The sequence below is a fragment of the Lissotriton helveticus genome, chromosome 9, assembly GCF_964261635.1.
Source record: "Lissotriton helveticus chromosome 9, aLisHel1.1, whole genome shotgun sequence".
Lineage (NCBI taxonomy): Eukaryota > Metazoa > Chordata > Amphibia > Caudata > Salamandridae > Lissotriton > Lissotriton helveticus.
Genome location: NC_136070.1, coordinates 161,681,331 through 161,699,517, shown reverse-complemented (window position 1 = coordinate 161,699,517; position 18,187 = coordinate 161,681,331). Strand labels below are relative to the sequence as shown.

The following is an 18,187-nucleotide window of genomic DNA, read 5'->3' as shown; positions in this document are numbered from 1 at the left end:
GACTGACAGAGTGTCCCCCAGAATTGAAAAAGTTGTTGATCGACTGAAACGTGTGGCTTTAGATACAGTTTCGCTCTTCAAAAGAGAGATGTTTTCTGTTCACCTCCCTCACTAGACATCAGGCATTCTTCTCTGAGATACAAGTACTTCACATGTGACCAGGCCTATTTGCATTCTTTCACGTAATATTTTTGAACACAGGTAGTGCAAACTGTAATGAGGATAAATTTATATATTGAGTGTTCAAGCAAGTTAAAATCATCATGAACCAACAAAAAAACTCACAGAATGAGTGTTTTATTATATAACCATTTCATGTTACACTGCCGTATACCACAGATCACAAATGTATAGGCCACAAAAGTTGATAATGAGTCATTATTCATGCCATGTGTTTTGAAATAAATTCAGATGGTCGATAAAGATGGCTCAGCCCGGAAATCAATGGGAGGGAAGTGGAGTGGGCTTATTTCAGTAGAGTGAGCAAAAGTGAAATTATGTGCATGGAAATATAAAATCAGTGAACAGGTGAGCAATAAAACAAAGTTCAACTGTGCTTTAAAGATAGAGAAAAACTATTTAACTAGTAATTAGTGGTTGTTGTTAGGAAGAGAATCATCCTGTTTTTGATGGGAGAGGATGTGTACTGTGTGGGAACCAGTATTGTGGCCTGAAGGACTGCAGGACTTTGCAGTGTGGCATTGGGGTATTCTTCTGATATTGAACAGATGATGTCACGCTGCAGTGGCTCTCTTGTAGATGTATGAGTATGTATTGACAGGCAGATTTACTAAGTATTAGAAATTCGGTTACTGGTTGACTGGAGTATGAGCCCTGGCCAAGCAGCAACCACAATCCTAGTCAGGGTAAGGCACATACAAACCCTAAATTAACCTGTGCTCACCCTAGGTAGCTCAGCAGAGAACAGTCCAGCTTAACTTAGAGGCAATAAGTAAAGTATTTGTGTAACCCTTCAAACAGTTAAACAGTGAAAACACAAAATGGATCCCAAACCAGGTTAGGACAATAAAGTTTAATTTAATAAATAAAACAAGATCAAAAAGCCAATGTCAAAGTTTATAGTGAAAATAGTGCCACGAAGCACAAAGTGCTATTGGGGATACCTGCCTGTGCCAGACTGGTACAAAGTCACAAGTTTAGGCTTACTGTGATGGAGCACAGGCCAGCTACAGACCACCAGTTAGGCCCACTGAAGAAAGTGCCTTAAATCCTGGTTGAGGAGCGTTGCATGGATCCACATATGAAGTCCGGCGTCAGGGATGCGGCACACTACTCGTGATGTATCACAAGCAGAAAGTAAAACTAACAACGAGAAATAAATATATTTCTCCTCATTATGCCTCTCTGTGGTAGGCATATAGATTTCACTCAGCTCTACCTTTACAAACCTTAATAAATTAGGAATAGAGTGAAATCAATGAGTGGATGCATGGGAACACCCATATTCCACCCATGGAACTACTATCACTAAGAAATGTAACACAATACAACACTGATAACCGTGCCCCAGTGCATGTGCTCTTACCCCTAAAACATGTAAACATTGATGAAACTCTAAATGACCATAGTATATGTTGTCCCAAAATGCATACATGGCATGGGAAGTGAAATGCCCTCTAAGGTCTACAGCACCACTGTTCCATCCAAAAGTATGACAATATAAACATTACTCCAGGCCTTTTAAAACTGCAAACCGACCTGTCAGAATAAACCCTTTTGATAAGAGAAAACCTCCATTTCAAATATTAATGAGTTAGCCCTGTCTAGATCTTTTAGCCAACAAGGCAGGGTGCATGGTATTTAAATATACATATTTTAAAGTTACCATGTCCTTACAGTGACTTGCCCCCAAAAGCTATTTTCACTGTAGAAAGGCTGCCCAAAGTGAAATACTGGGAAGCAATATTTCCTTTGAGGCTCAGACCAAAAAGGTGGCATGTAAGTGCTTCTGAATCTTACACTTATTACAGAAAACTTTGGATGTGCTCCCCATGTCAGCCAGGAAAACCCTAGTCCATGCACTGGTTACTTCTAACCTGGACTATGGGAATGCTCTATATTTGGGAGCAACAAAAATATGCATGCACAGGCTTCAATGCATTCGGAACGCGGGGGCCCGCCTTGTGCTGATGTTGCCTAGAAGAGCCTCGTCTAAGAAAGCGCTCTCTACTTTACACTGGCTGCCAATGAGAGAGAGAATACTCTTCAAGGCTTTGTGTATCAGCCACCGCATCTTGCAGGGAAAAGGACCAAGTTACCTACATAACCTACTCACTCCCTACATCCCTTCTCGCCATCTTAGATCAACTGAAGCCCACCTGGTCGGAGTCCCGAAAATTAAAAAAGCGAGAATGGGAGCACGCTCCTTAAGCTATCTTGCCTCTAAACACTGGAATGCACTCCCTTACTCTCTAGGCACAGAACCGTTGGTGGCACTCTTCCGGAAGAAATTAAAACATGGCTCTTTCGCACATAGATCTTGTATCCAATTTCTCTTGCTCCTATTTTCTTTTCTGCTGAGTCTGTGTCGCAGTGCAGAGACACACCAGGAGGTGTAACCAGGCATTTTACAAGTTTGCTTATTATTACAATTAATAATATTCTGCTGTCTCAGGCTTGGGTAGGGCTAGAACTATAATTCAAGGACAATTTTGAATATTTATTAAAATCCTGACTCAATGGTTAAGTCAACTTTTTAATACATATTAGGAAACAGGACTTTCCGAAAGTTATATTTTCCCTGCCTGAAGCTCCTGGATTCCAATTGCATTAGCCCCCAAATGTTACCCAACTTGTGAATGGCCCTTTTGAGATGTGACAACTACTTCCAGAGCAGGGTCTATGGCCTTGATGTATAGAGTTGTTTTGTTCCTCTGGTAGGAATAGCAGTTGGACAGTACTCAGGAACTTAACTTCCTCAAACGGGACATCCCCTGTCACAAAAAGATATCATATGGCACCTGCACAGATCCCTTCTTTTGACCTACCAGTGAGACTGGCACCCACCTCCATGGGTGTAAGTTACTCCCGGACTTGCTTGGGAGCAACTCAAGAGGAGCGGTCTGCTCATCTGCTCATTACCCTGGCCATATCTTTAGGTGAGCATGCAGGCTCTGCACAAGTGAATGTTGGTTTCTTTATCTTAAATTTAGTGAGTGAGTGGCACTGTGGGATTGTTTGTAATAGGGCATACAGGAAGTGCTGCAAAGCTGGGTATGGTTACCTCTAGGAACTGTTACTCTCTTGGTACGGGAAGGGCCCGGAGTCACCCCTCCCATAAGTTAATGACAGGCATAAATGGGCCACCCCAAGACACTTTCTTCAGAACAATTCTGAACCTGTGGAAGAACAGAGGAAGGACTGCTCCTGCTGTTTGAGACCTGAGAGGAAGTACAAAAGGCTGGATCTGCTTTCCATTGTTCCCAAGAGAAAGACGTGGACTTCAGTGGTTAGTTGGCTGGCCTTCTTTGTAAGGTATAGGACACAACATGCTACAAGAGCCCTTTTCCTGAAGATCTGACCAGTACCAACTGGGCCTGAATTGACCCTTCCGGTGGCGTATATTGGATTGAGTATTGGCCCCCAACTGTTATTCCTGAGGCCATGGGGCCATTGGCTGTGTGTAACTGGACTTTCCATTACATGCTTAACAACTTGGGACTTAAAAAACATTTTGAACTTAAAGACCTCAAGGGGACAGTAACAAACGTGCCAAACCAAATGCGCCCAAGTTGAATTGCCGCAGGGCTGCAGAAACAGGTTTTCCCTGCCCAGAGCTTCTATGCAGCAGCTGCCTAATTCAGCGGGACCTCAATGGGAAGGTATCTGGCCTTATGATGCCCTCTTCAGATACAACCTTGTGCCTTCCCCGTAGAAGGATTCCAAGCTCCAAAAAAAAGAGCAAGTCCGAACATAGAAAGGGTCACCGGACAAAAGCTCCAAAAGTATCCTGCCAGTGAGCGAAGTTCCCTGGGTGTGAATTAATATTTCTTCTGCTCTGAGCTTTTCCTGTCAAAACCAATAGCTTCACTGGGACCTTGTCCAATGCATATTGGATCTCATGAAGACCTTCTTGGATACTGCATGCTGCCTTCCCCTGCTGAAAGATTTTGACTTCCAGAAAGAAAAGTCCCATAGTATAACCTCCAACTGGGTCAAGCCTATTTGTGTGTTTGACCCATGCTCCATTGTGGTTGGCCTAGATCCTAATCTATCATCACCATTGACTACCATTGGTGTTTTGCACTTTTTAAACTTTTCATTCTATTTTAGTTTTAACTTTTTAACTGTGTTGGTATTTCTAAATGCTTTACACATTTTCTAAAGTTATGTCTGTCTGCTCTGAGTCATAGCTACCAGAGGTTGAGCCAAGGTTTACATTTCTGAAACCTTTAACTGGACCTAACAAGATAGTGACCTTATAACTTGTGGTGGATTATCATCCACCTCAATTAATAATTCATTTCACTTCCTGTCATCGAGATGTACCACTGTAAGTACTGCATATATACTAGAACCTGCAGTTTGTGAATAGGCCCCAAATTAAGTGTTTACCCTGGAAGCATGAGAGTTTATTTGGAGTTGAATCTGTGAGGAGAGATAATAATATGAAAATAGCCCTGTATGTTATAATCAGTATACTCCTCCTTATCCCAAGTGATTTAACCGTGTCCTTAAGTCAGGTCATCATAAGATCAAATGTGAACTTCAGGTTATGTAGTTTTTTCAGTATTGTTCTGAGATTACATTTTAAAAGCTTTAGCTGCATAACAAAGGTTTAACAAAAATACCCAGCTTTAAGTGCATGCATAAATATACAGTGATATATAAAATTCAAGAACTATACATGCCACCCTTTGTCACACAAAATGCTGCATGTCAAAATTGGAGTGGAACAAGCAATTTTCAAATACAACAAAGAATTTACTGGCAACATAAGTTATTTCTGGACCGTAATAACAGCATGCATGCTAAAGGATGTCATGAAATTAACATTTCACACTCCCGTGGATGTTCAAGGCTCTGCAGGAAGTAATTTTTTTTAATTGGCACCACGATACAAATTGTAGTGTTCAAGAAAAAGAAAATTCTGTAATATTTGCGTGTTTGACGCTGATTTTGATTTTATTTTTCCACTACAAACTTACAAAATAGGCAACTGATATGCATTCCAAGTTGCGCAGGACATCTTTTCTAAAAGTGTTTTCATTTTCCACAGTAGTAATTGTAGTTCCACGTGTCTGGTTCTGTCCAACGTTTCCATTAAAATGAATGGTTAATTCAGATGAATTTACAGACATGGGTGGGGAAGATGTAAATTCCCATCCCTTTTGCTTCACTAACATGACCATCAGAAAATTCAAAACTGTAGTGGGAAAATAAAATTAAACCATTGGCCAAACGTGAAAATTACAGAATGGTTTTCTTTTTTATTCTTTTTAGTGGTGCCAGGCTCAAGAGTGATGTCTGCAATAACTAAGAATTCCACTGGAGGGCAGCATTCGAGGGGTAAGTTCTGCATTTTGACTGCCAAAAGAGTCTTTCTTTTCCCTCACACTGCCATATATACCAACCTTGTATGTAATTGTGAAACTTTACATTTCGCTTAAAACTGGACATTTATTCCAACATTTTCAGATACAAACTTTGTTTATCACCTTTGAGCTTTCAAGCCCCCCCTTTTTTGCCACCCAAAAATATGCTAGGGGCCTCTATTTTTGTTATTTTAGGAATGATAAAACTCTCAACATTGCCAAATGAAGTCCTTTAGTCTTATTTATGACAGTGCTAGATTTCATGGAGTATTCAAATTCAAAACATGCATGCATGATAATGTATCTACTTCTACAACATCAGAATGTTCTCTGAAACTGGCACGGGAGTGCCCACAAACTCTAAAAAATATCCATGTGTATCTGCAGTGTGTAGACTGCAGAGCTAAACAAAATGAACAGGACAGTAAATGCCTCTTCGTGGTTCAAAGCTTTGTTGTAAATGTATGTGCTGCTGACATGGTTGGACTGGTAAAGAAAATAGGCTTGGGCACCAAAATAAAAGTGGCCACCATAAGTAAATTAAGTTAATTAGAAGGATAACCAAGTGGCCCATGTTTGCAAATTGGAACAATTTTAAACTTGTAAAGACACACTGTATAAATGTTTTGCTGGGTGTGGAGGCCTGCGTGGATTTTAACTTGCTACAGAAGGTTGTTTATTAACAAGGAAAGAAACAGGAAAAACAGGCACAGCTGAGTATAACACAGGCCAAACAGCTAAAACGCTGCCCACACACTGACCTTTTAGCCCAGCCCGTCAGGCACTGCCTGGTTGCCCTATAGGCCAGTCCAATCCTGGCTGTAGGTGGAAAAACAGACATGCACAGACCCTTTCTGTATCAGCACAATACAAAGAATAGGATCATGATATGGCCCCACATTTCTCTCAAATGATCTCTCTTTTCCAATTGAGTAATTCTGGTTCTTGGGTTGTAGTGGGGAAATGTTCCTATGTATCTGTCATGGCTGGAATTGAGATTAGATCTCACATTGTGTGGGGAACAAACAATGATGTTAGATCTTGGCTGAGCCTGACTTTAATGCTGTCTAGTTCACTTCAAAATAGGGTTTCATTGTTGGAACACTTAGTCCACAGAAAAATCAAATCAAAGAGCGCACAGGTGACTTGTGGGCAAGCTAATAGGAATACTCACATATGAAGGAAACATATTACTCACACAATTTCAAACACTATGATATAATGATGCATATAATAGGAAATTTGCTTTCAGAGATGATTCCCTTTGCTTTCTTTGCACTGTATTCTATTAGTTAGCATTCAGCGATATTCCCAGCATTGCTTTGTATTTTCCTTGAGTCATTTATGTTGTATGTTTCACAGCCCAGAACTGTACGAACAATATATACATTATTTTAAATGTGATCAAATCACAAGGTTAGGTTCCATTTTCATGAGGCTGTTCTTCGTTCAAATGGAGGTATATCTCCAGCACCAAAATGCCTGTTTTTAACAATACGTTTGCCAAGACTAGCCCCGTGCCCAGTGGTGGAGAGTGTGCAGATTTCCCTCAATGTGGGTAGAGACCATGGGAGTGCAGTCGGAACTGCTCCTCCACCCAATCTAGATTGCTGACATCCTTTGCTTTCAGCAGTCATTAGTATTCCAGCATCCAGGTCAGTGTTATGCAGTTCGCCATCTTTTAGGCATAAGTATGCAACATTTGGACACTGATTGTACTTAAAGATATTTACTGGATTGTTCACAGAGGTATATCTATGAGAAGTTGCTTTTATTCTTTAGTAGGTGTGACTTAATTCCTGTGGCTGCTCCTCCACTAAGGCGGAAGAGCGTTACCGTACTGAACAAAAGGAAAAATAAAATTATAATAACTATTGTTATTATCATTTTAGTTTTCCTATTTCATCAGTGGCTCTTGGGTCGGGGATGGCCAGAGCAGGGGGTTAGTGGTTTACACTCCCTTAGTGCACATGACTGCTTGGCCGGCCCTCCTGTGCTGGCCAAACAGTCCTGCACACTTTGCATCTTCCCCACCAGGCTGCTTTACACAGCCTGGTGAGGAACATGCAAAGCCTCCCATTCCCCGTCTGAGCACCGAACCACGTCACTCAGACCAACCACTACGCTGCATTGCAGCAGTGTGATTGTCTCAGGGGAGCTTGAGAGCCCGAGTGCTCCCTGTTGTCGGCCGGGACCTTCAGGAAGAGAAGGAAGAGGACAGAGGACAGAGGAGAGGCGGCAGCCGGCTGTTACAGGCAAGTGTATTTTTCTCTTTTCATCGTCTCTCCCTCCCCCCCACAACCGCCCCACCACCTGTGTATCAGCCACTACTGCTTACTTTTTAATTTCACACCATTGCTTATTATTCGACCTACTAGTACTTCAACCCTATCTGAAGATATTTTGCACCTAAACATGTGTTATACAGTACGAATCAATCAATAAAGAATTTGTAAATTAGGTTTGGGGGCAAAATCCTATAGGAGCCGAGGACAAGTGCAGTGCATTTATAACCCACACACATATGTAAGAATCAGTCTATTGGAGAATCAGTCTGGAAAATACTGTGTAAGTAGATTGCTAAACATTGATTTCTGATTGTGAGAAGATTCATTTAGAAATAAATGGGTTAGGCCTCAAGGGCACAGGCAATATTCTTATGCACATCATGAAAGTATAAATCCTACCCTGCTGTGGGTAACAAACTAATGTGATATGTAAGGAGTTTATGCTTCAGAGTTGTCGTAGTTGGATTAGAATAAGGTAAGAAATCTGGCATATTCTAGCTAGCTCTGCTAAACCTATCAAGAAGCAACTGAGTTAAATTCTCATTCTGTTACACTTGTTACATGTGAGAGCTTTGACTATGGAATACTAGAATAACATTGGGTTAAGGTAGTGATGAGCCTATTTTCGTAGAAAACACAAAAGTGTATTAAGCTTAAAATTGTTCAGAATTGTTGGTTGAAAAGAAATGCAAACTATTGCGAAAAGCAGGGTTTTTCCTTAGTACATCCATGTTGAATACAAAGCAGAGTGGATTGAATGCCAACAAGAAAGCACTAACTCTTTAGAGTATCTGTGCATCAGGTGCATGGCATAAAAAACAGATATTCTAAATGGCAATGCAAACAGTGTGTGCAAGACTGCCATAATATTTTCAGGCATTATTTTCAGAGCTGTAGGTTGATAATAGTTTAGCTTACAAAACAGAGAACTGAATATTTTCTTCCTCTGAAAGCTGGAGGGTTACCTACAGTGATTAGAACTATACTAATAAAATAGGGAATCTAGGGGTGTGTGATGACATATTTTTGGTGTTTCCCTAATGTTCATTTCGTTTATTGTTATGGTTACTGAGATTACCATAATCATTACCATCACTCTGATACTCAAGAATCATTGTATAATAAATAACTATATGTTGTAAAATACCAACAACTAATGGCTAGAGTTGGGATCCAGATGTATATATTATACTCCCCCTGAAGATGAGAGTTACTGGTGTCTGACTTCTAACATTCCTTACCTAAATGAGCATAACCTGTAAAGAGGAGTGGGAAACATCTGCCAGTTTTCCTTTTATCTGAAGAGGGTTCATTTTGTATTGAGAATAGGACTCTTTACTCCGCAATCATTTACAACACGTGCCATTACCATGTGTTTTTACTCTGCAAAAAACTTTTGAAAAGCAGGTCTTTACTGCGCAATCCATTACAACGAATTGTCCATTACAATGCAATTTACTATTCTAACTCCACCGGGGAGTTGTAATGGGGAATGCATTGTAATGGTTTGCTGTGTAAAGCCCTGGGTTGTAAAAGTTTTTGCGGAGTACAAAATACAGGGTAATGACATGCGCTGTATCGAATGCGGAGTAAAGGATGGTTCCCGTGTATTAATCCTCTTGGGGCTTAGGAGATCTACCTGGATGTCCTCCCATCCCAAAGATGTGGTGTTCACAAAAGAACATTTAAAGAGACAAAATGTATATGGTCTGTTCACATATAATGAGTGTGGGGATTTACTAATTCAAGCTATTTTCTGTGCCAGTGTTTTGGAATGTAGGATGCCCTGAAAAGTTGAAAAACAACAGTAGTGGCAAATTTAAATGAATGTGTTGTTTTTGTCAGGAAGAATATAATTCGTTGAAGTCTCTAAAGTATCGACATCAAACATCAAAAAGCCATACCAGCACAATAATACAGCTTGTTAACAAAACAAACCACAACACCCTAATTATACTAATACACAATAGAACACAATAGAACACAATGAGAACACAACCACATGACAATGCAAAACCATTCAAGTGTACCACCATTATAAAAAAACACAATGCAACACAATAACATAACAGCATAAAAAAACAACTTATTAAAGCAACACACCGTAAAATTACCATAAAATCACAAGATAACTGTCCCAATACAAAAAGCGCATACAACACATCACAGAAAACACATCACAAAACAATAGAACACCTCAATACTGAACTGCTACACAATTAGAGATAATATCATTCCAGTACAACAACACAAAAAACACAATCACAAATCTATAGTTACTTCATACGTATTTAGTAGCAATATTTGTATATCACATATCTAAACACATGAGCAAAAGATCGTTTCACAAGGGTAAAAAAATAAAACCACGAAACAAACTTTATGTGACTTGATGTCAGGGTGGATGCAGTCTTTAAATCAAAGTTGCATAAAAGAGTTACAATGTTATTGCAAAGAATAGCAGATTAGATTGTTCCAGATTCGCAGTACTTGATGAATGGCTTGGCTTTGTGTGCAAAATAGCCTCATACTCTTAACAACACCAAACGTCAATACAAACAGTTTAATTTTTGTGGTTTTGTATTTTTGTTTTGTTTTATTGTTTTTTTTTTGCTGTGTCCTTTTTTGTGTTAGTTATTATTGTGTGATTTCTGTTGGTATATGTTGTTCCAGTTATCTATTTTTGTTTAGTGGTATGCTATTGTGCTTTGTGTTATTGTCTTGTGTGTTGTGATAGTGTGTTGTTGTGTTGGCATGTTGTGTTTTTGCCCTGGTGTGTTGTGTTAATGCGATGTTGTTTTTGTGAATTGTTAATTTATTTTCTTGTGTGGGATACTTGTTGCTGTGCTTTGTTGTGCTGTTGTTTGTGATTGCATTGACATGCTTTGTTGTGTTGGTGTGTTTATTGTACTTTTGTTCAGCTTGCGGTTTTCTCCTATTATAATGGCACCATGCCCCAAGCTTGAGAGTAAAAGAGAGAGCACTGTACGTGGTGCACTAAGGGATGTCCCATAATCAATGCATGCTCTCTGCAATGCCCTTATCTGCCATGTATATGTTTGTATGTCAGGATATCCTAAACTGAAATTTCGCCTGACTTAAATATTATTTACAAAAAAATCATCCCATTGTTTGCAGGTTTTGAATTCTTAACTGAAATTGGGAGATTTGTTCGTACACCATATTCAGGGCACAATATTAAGGATATTCTGGCGCCACAACATTAACACTTCTTCCTTAGTGTTATAAACCATAAACTATTTTAGTACATGCAGGAACATTCCTTAACATCATGTCTTATTACCATTAACATAATTAACGAATGAACCAATTTCTGAAATGGTGAAAAGTTTAAAAAAATCTGAAGTTATGTAACATTGGTGTGCTTACAAGCCTGCTATGTAAACCACCAATTACTAACCTGACATGTTTTTCGCGCATGAACTTTGGCACATAAGTGTGTATTTAATCTTTATCTAACTAATGTTTTAAGCTAACCTAAAGAAAATACATTTTTAAATATATAGCTAATCTTGATTTTATAGTCTCGTATATAAGGATTCCCTCTTCAAATATTACCTTCCATAAATTAATATCCATGTCCTAAATATAACGTGAATCCCATGAATACTGGTAAATTATGCTCATTACACAGAGGCTGGTGAGAGTTGTTGGAAACAAGCATTCTTCTATAGCAGCCTGGTAATTAGTATAATACATGCCTTTCATTTATTTTCAAGCAGCTCGTACTGAAATCATCTTGGATAATTCGTGTTTGGGTCATACTGAGTTGTAGCCAGCATGATCAGAGTAAACAGAGAGAGGGAGCCCTGATGAAAGCATCCATCTAGCAGCTACTTTAACTTCCAGGTGCACCTGTCTGCCTGAGCTCACTAATGAATTCAGCTGACGTCTGCGCACCTGCCTGATTGGTACTTGTGCTCCGGGGCATAATCAGGCATTTGGACTGAAGAGTTGCACCCTAGAACGAGCATTTTCTTTCCAACTGCTTTTCAAAATTCAGCTGTTGCAGGACAAAAGATATCCTAAGTGCGGATCATAAATGGTACCCAGTTTTGTTCAATGAGTTAGATGCTTCCATTTTTAATGTGGTGGAGTGTTGGTCAGGTGCATGCTTTTATGCGTGTGATTGTGTCTGTATGCGCTGGCATGCATATATGCGTCTGTGTCTGAGATTGACTTAAATTATGATGTCAATAAAGCAATAGTTATTCACTTGTTTCTACTCTCTCCAACCAATTACTAAGCTATTCTTTCTCTGATTTGCATTAGCTATCCTCTCTCTATTCCATTGCATCGCAATGCTATTTCCAAAAGCAATTGGCAAGCTTTCTTCTCTATTTCCAACCTCTTGTTTCTCACTTACACCAATTTTCTGCTCAATGTACCAACATTTCAAATATTTGTGGCCGTGAACTTTTTTCTATCTTCCCCATTTTGCTTACACAACTTATTATGTGTTTTACCATATCTCGAATTTTGGATATGTTCATTGCCATTTAGGAAGGCGATGGATGTTTGGTTGCTTGTGTTCCGGTTCAAGGAATACCTGGCCTGGCAGTTTGGGATTGACTATTCCCACTGGAGCAGGGTCAAGATTGATTTCTATATGGCTGGGTCCAAACAGAGGTGGCACTGAGGGGAAAAGAAAGATCAGCTGGAATGCTACCCCGAGCATTCCTTCCATCCCCTTCTCTGTGCTTGAGCTGTCTTAACCACCCTTTAAATTGCAGTCTTGCCTCATGCGCACCTCCTATCATATGAAACTATACCATAGAAGGAATTTATGTAGCACAGTATATCACCTGCAGTCATCTAGGCATTAACTGCTACTTTTCCAATCTCAAAATATCTTGTGCTTTCCTAAATGGTAAAGTATCTGGGAGGGAATTGCACGTGCCATGTAGTTCCCCATTTTCACCTTCTCTGACATGTCTTTATAAAGGCAAACATCTACTTACCTCAATACTAACTCTCTCCTCAGCCAACTTCAATCCAGACTTAGATCGTATCATTCCGGAGAAGCTCACCATATTTCCATTGTATATTCCCCCAGCTTGTCTCAGCAGTACAAACACTTAAATTTCCTTACTTTATCTACATTATCTAATTCCCTTGACACTATTTTATCATCTCATTTTGTTTATGGGCCTTTGTATTCCTACAATTTCTGTAATCACATTTAATTTCATTACCATTGTTTATGGTATCCACCCAGGCTCCACCCTTTGCGGATACAATAAACTATGTTTAATGTGTGCTACCTCACTTATCTTAATGCTTTACTCTTTAGCACTCACTTATCACATCTATTGGACTTGCCTCGTTCTGTAGTGTCACACCATATTATTGCCTCTTTCTGCCTTCCTTTGCTAAACAAGTTTTTAATCGGCTTTTAGGACTCTCTGTAATTTTTCCCTGCTAGCCAGTGGTAAAGTGCTTCTACTCGCCCCCCAAAACATGTCAAAATTGGCCTACACCTGATTAGTACATTTATTTTATCTCGACTTCCCTAGTACGTGGTACTACATACACACAGGGCCTGTAAATTAAATGCTACTGGTGGGCTGCAGCACTCATTGTGCCATTCACTAAGGTAAAACATGTCTCAGGTATGCCACTTCAGACTGTAGTGCAGTTTTAGACTGCCATTTCTACCTGGCGAAATGCACCAGCGTAGGAGATCAATTTTGAAAAATGCACCCTTTGTCAGGCCCAAACCTTACTTCTTAACACTTATAAATCACCCCCATGATGGGCCTTAAAGGCTCACAGAGCAGGAGATTAGTGTTTAAAAAGTAGACCGTGTGTTTAAGTTTTACATGTCCTGACAGTGAAAAACTTATTAAGTAATGTTTCACTGTTATGAGACCTATCTTTCCCATATACTAACTGTTGGACTTGGCCCTTTTGGCAGGTTCACCCCGAAACCTTTTGCGTTCTCCTAGCCTTTTTCTGTAATCTGGTGTTGGTGCTTTTAGGCAGGCCTCTGCGCACTTTAGCACTGTGGTCCAGTGTAAAGTGGAGAGATGGGCCTGCCCTCCCATAGGAATGTATGGGGGATATGTGTGTCCCTGGTAGTTCCTGGTAGTTCCTGATATGAGAGGAGTGCATGGGCGAGTTCGGTATGTGCAAACTCATGAGAATAAATGCTGTGCAATGGTGTGCGCAGATTTATTGTGACTGGTGGAGAAGTGCCACTTTTAGAAGTTGGCATTTCTGTGTGCTGTGTGATGTGAATTGCCTGTCTGGCTTGTGAGTGACAGGTGCTGGATGATGTGGGTGGCTCCAGGAGCCAGGATGGGTCTGCCCGGTGGTGAATAGGGATATCTGCATGTAGATGGGAGGGAGGAGCTGCACCTGGAACCTAAATAGGGATGTACCTTCCCTCCACAATGCTGGCTCCACCCCCTGTGGTGAGTCTGATGTCTCTGGCCTGTCCTGTGAAGGGAGAGAGGAGCTGAGCAAAACAAAGAGCTCAACAGCTCCCCTAAACCAGTTGTATCCGGTTCTCCCATTGCCTACACTGATAGAACAAAGGAAAACGCTGTTTAAAAGAAGGGGCTGTGACCGCATGAAATTGGTCTGCTTTAGATCCTGACCCTGTGGGGCGTGCTGCTGCTGGGGCCCAGGGGGGCTGCCATGAGGGCTTGCCTCCCTGGGCCCTGCATTGCTCCTGGATGCTCTAAAGACTTTTGGGACTTGTTTCGTCTTCCTACAGGACCTTTTTACTTGCTGTTCAAGTGCCCTGGGAGCGCTTTATTTCCATTACAGCCAGGCGCTGTAATTGTCCTAAGAAGGAGCCTGAGGGCTCCGCAGCACAAAGCTGTCTCTGCAGGAGGAAATCCCCGGCGTAGGAATACCCCCGTGTTTTGCCTGCAATTATGGGACCCTACCCCGCTTTATTCTTATGTTTTATTCATCCTAGCAGGAGCCTACCCCGCTTATTTTGATGTTTAGGATACTGGTGCCCACCCTGCTAATGCCACCAAAGAAATCGCCGTGGCCAAGCCGAGACCGGAAGTCAGGTGGAGCTGCCTGACATTGGGCGGGAATTCTGCTTCCCCGAGGGAAGCCCTGCTTCCACTCTATGGCCGAAAAAAGAGGAAGTGAGGAGGCGTCAGCTTAAGCAGGGCTCCCGGGTGCCGGTGGGAGCCCTGCATTCGCCCCTGAAGCCCCGGGTCCCAAGAGGGAGACCGAGTGAAAAGAGGAAGTGACCGATGCCAGCGTGGAGCTCCCGTGAGGAGAGGGAAGCCCCGCAGGTGCTGCCGACCGCCGCCAGAGTCTCCCACAGGGGCCCATGCCCATTTCATAGTTTTGGTCAGAATTCTACAGCTGCCCCGCTTAAGAGAGGGCAGCTGCAGCATGGGGCATAGTTGTTGGCAGAGCCTGCGTGGCTCCAATGGTTAGCATAAGTACTTTTAGAGCCTTGGTGGCCCCAACAATGGCCATAATTGTTTTAGGCCGGTCCAGAGGGGCCCATGCTTTTCTTGGCTGGGCACCTTTGTCTTCAAGGCACAGCGGTTCCAGGGCCCTTTTTCCCTTGATCCCAGCTGCCCTGCAAGAGCACGGGCAGCTGCAACGATGGCGCAGTTTGATTTAGGAGTCCCTGAGAGGGACAGAAGTGGCTCAGTGGTGCCAGGCCTCATTGGATATTTACAGCTGGCCAGCAAGTAGTGGGCAGCTGGTCCGTTTAGGCACACAGTTCTTTGGGGGCATGGTTGAAGTTAGGAGTGAGACGCACCCCTTCGCCCCATCCATTCCCAGCTGCCCAGCAAGTAGTGGGCAGCTGCTATGTTTAGGTTTGCGCAGTGGCGCACCCTTGACTTTCACGGCTTTGGCAGCGTGCCCTGACTCTTGGGACAGAGGGCATTTGAGCCCCTTTTTGAGATGGCTAGTTGGCCAGGGGGGACTGTTAAGATTATAGGGCGCCAGGCCCTAATGTGATGTGGTGCTAGGAAATGTAATGTGTGTAGTATGTTTTACGCACCCTGTTTGATACCTCTAACTGTGTTTTTAATGATTATGAGGTTGTTTTGCGTATTATGGTTTATGCTAGTGAGGTTATGTTTCACTGTGTGATTTACACTAGGGGTGGGCGGAAGTCGCGGAAGGGACTATCACGGAGAGGCACGGAGATTGAACCAATCTCAGTGCGTCCCCGCGATATTTCCGTTACGTGAGCCCGCCCCCCTGCCGCCCGCTTCCCGCCAGCCTTATTCAATTATATTTAAAGGCTAAAATACAACTTAAATAAAACTTACCTTATTGTGCCGCAAACTTCCCCATTACGGCTTCATCTTGGAAACTGTGCATGCGCGGGAGCCTGCTCATGAGCATTCCTCGCCAGGACTGTGCATGCGCAGGCTCCCGTGCATGCGCAGTTTTCAAGATAAAGCCGCGATGTGGACGTTTGCGGCGCAATAAGGTAAGTTTTATTTAAATTGTATTAATATATAATTTAATGAGGCGGGCGGGAGGCGGGCGGGAAGCGGGACGCGGGCGGCCAACTTGCGTTCCGCCCGCAAACGTGTGGAAATTTGCCCAGTTTTTCCGCCTTCTTTGCGGAAGGCAGAAAGTGCAAATTTCCACACATTCTGTGGGCGGAACGGAAATGTCTGCCCACCCCTAATTTACACCCCTAATGTGAGTTACGCTTAGGAGGTTAGGGTCTTATGTGTGTAGACTTGTGAGAGGATTGCATAATGTGGTTATGCTGGTGAGGTTGATGCAGAATGTAGTTCGCGCCTGATGTGATACTGTGCATAATTTAGTTTATGTTATAGGCTGATGCTAGGTACAATGATTACTAGTGTTCACTGGTTGTACATTTATGATCTATTTTACTTTTACAACTTTGTTTTGTGATGGTTCTGACAGTTGCCCATGTGGCCCTGTCATGTGTATATAATCCCTTGTGAATATTGCCCGTGCCAGTTGGCACGGGTTGTATTATGTGTTTACTATTCTAATGTGTTATGAGAATACAAAGGCTATTTTTGATATAACCTTGTGTTGAGTTCAGTTTTCTAGTGTGCCTGGGATGTTGTTGCTGTGTGCGTGCGCAAATGCTTTACACATGGCCCCCGGGAGGAGCCTGACTGCTCGTGCCAAGCTACCAAGGGGGTGAGCCGGGGTTATCTTTGGCGTGTAACTCTCAAGCCCTGACTTGAGTGGTGGTTTCTGTCTGGCTTTGGCGCAAGCCTTAGCCAACCAGAAATCCCATTTCTAACACTAGCACTAGGTAATCTTATTACCTTTGATAAGTGCTATCTTCAGATTGGGAGCAGATTCAGACATTATGTTTACACTGAAATTTATTTTATTTTTAAATTCTCTTTAATCATGAAGTTGGATTTTAAGTTACAATTTATAAAATGCTACTTTTAGAAAGTTAAAGATACACAAATGATGGACGGAATGCAGAACAAATCAAAACATTCACCCTCAGTCAAGAGATCTGGGTTAAATCCATTGTTCTTTTGCTCACCATGCCACTGCAGTTTAGACCCAACTATATGCAAATCAGTCTTGGAATAGTGATGGACTGGTGCTGGATAGACATTTTTATTCAGCTCACTAGTAAGTAAATGATGACTCCCCCAGACCCAATAAATGTGAATTCCCACCAAAAACTCACCCTCTTTAAAAGCAATAGGTTTTTTGCTCAAAATGTATTCCTTCCCAGGACTCTTTATTGCAAATGTCAGAAGTATAGCTCTAATCACAGATGTATAAAGTTCGACCACTCTAAGGTCAACCCCTATGGAATTAAAGAATCAGTAATTCTTCCTGATATGAACAGATTTACTTCATTTTATGAGCAGGTATGATTGTCTAAGAGGAATCCCCGGATTAAAAAATTCTTTCATTTGAACCTCCCTTGGCTATCTTAATGTCAAAACACTTGCTTTTGCTCTAGCCCTGTGTGATGAAATGTGTTCCTGTCAGACCCAAATGGCCCAAGCCAGTTACATGTTAGGTGATTGCCCCACACAGTCTTTTTTGCCTTTAGAATCTGGTGTATTGTTTGTTTCAAGGCAGAAAAGGTTTTTACACATAATTTGAATACCAGTTTCATTCACTGGATGGAAGGGGAAGCCAGCAGAATTGGTTCATTACTTTTAGGATTTCAGGTATGACAAAGTATGACTTTTCAATGTTGCCTTTCTTTTACAGATATAAAAATCTACTTTCACAAATAAACTAGATTGTTTATTGTATCAAAATAATTTTTAAGCAAGTGTCTTGCTACATTTACAAAATACCTTTTATTATATACATTCATAATCAATCTTCTATGTGAAAGTACCAGATTATATT

General features: G+C 41.5%; 1 protein-coding gene across 6 annotated transcripts in view; it reads left to right on the top strand.

The window, feature by feature from the left end:
• The window catches only part of MDGA2 (MAM domain containing glycosylphosphatidylinositol anchor 2), a 1,540,171-nt gene that overhangs the window by 1,443,603 nt on the left and 78,381 nt on the right, over positions 1-18,187 (top strand). For 4 of the 6 annotated variants that reach the window (XM_078659694.1, XM_078659693.1, XM_078659692.1 and 1 more), the window contains one exon: positions 5,464-5,529. The exons of the other annotated variants lie outside the window; for them this stretch is intronic. In XM_078659694.1, the coding sequence (XP_078515820.1) occupies positions 5,464-5,529 (66 nt within the window). The remainder of the gene's footprint in view (positions 1-5,463; positions 5,530-18,187) is intronic. 6 annotated transcript variants of the gene reach the window in all.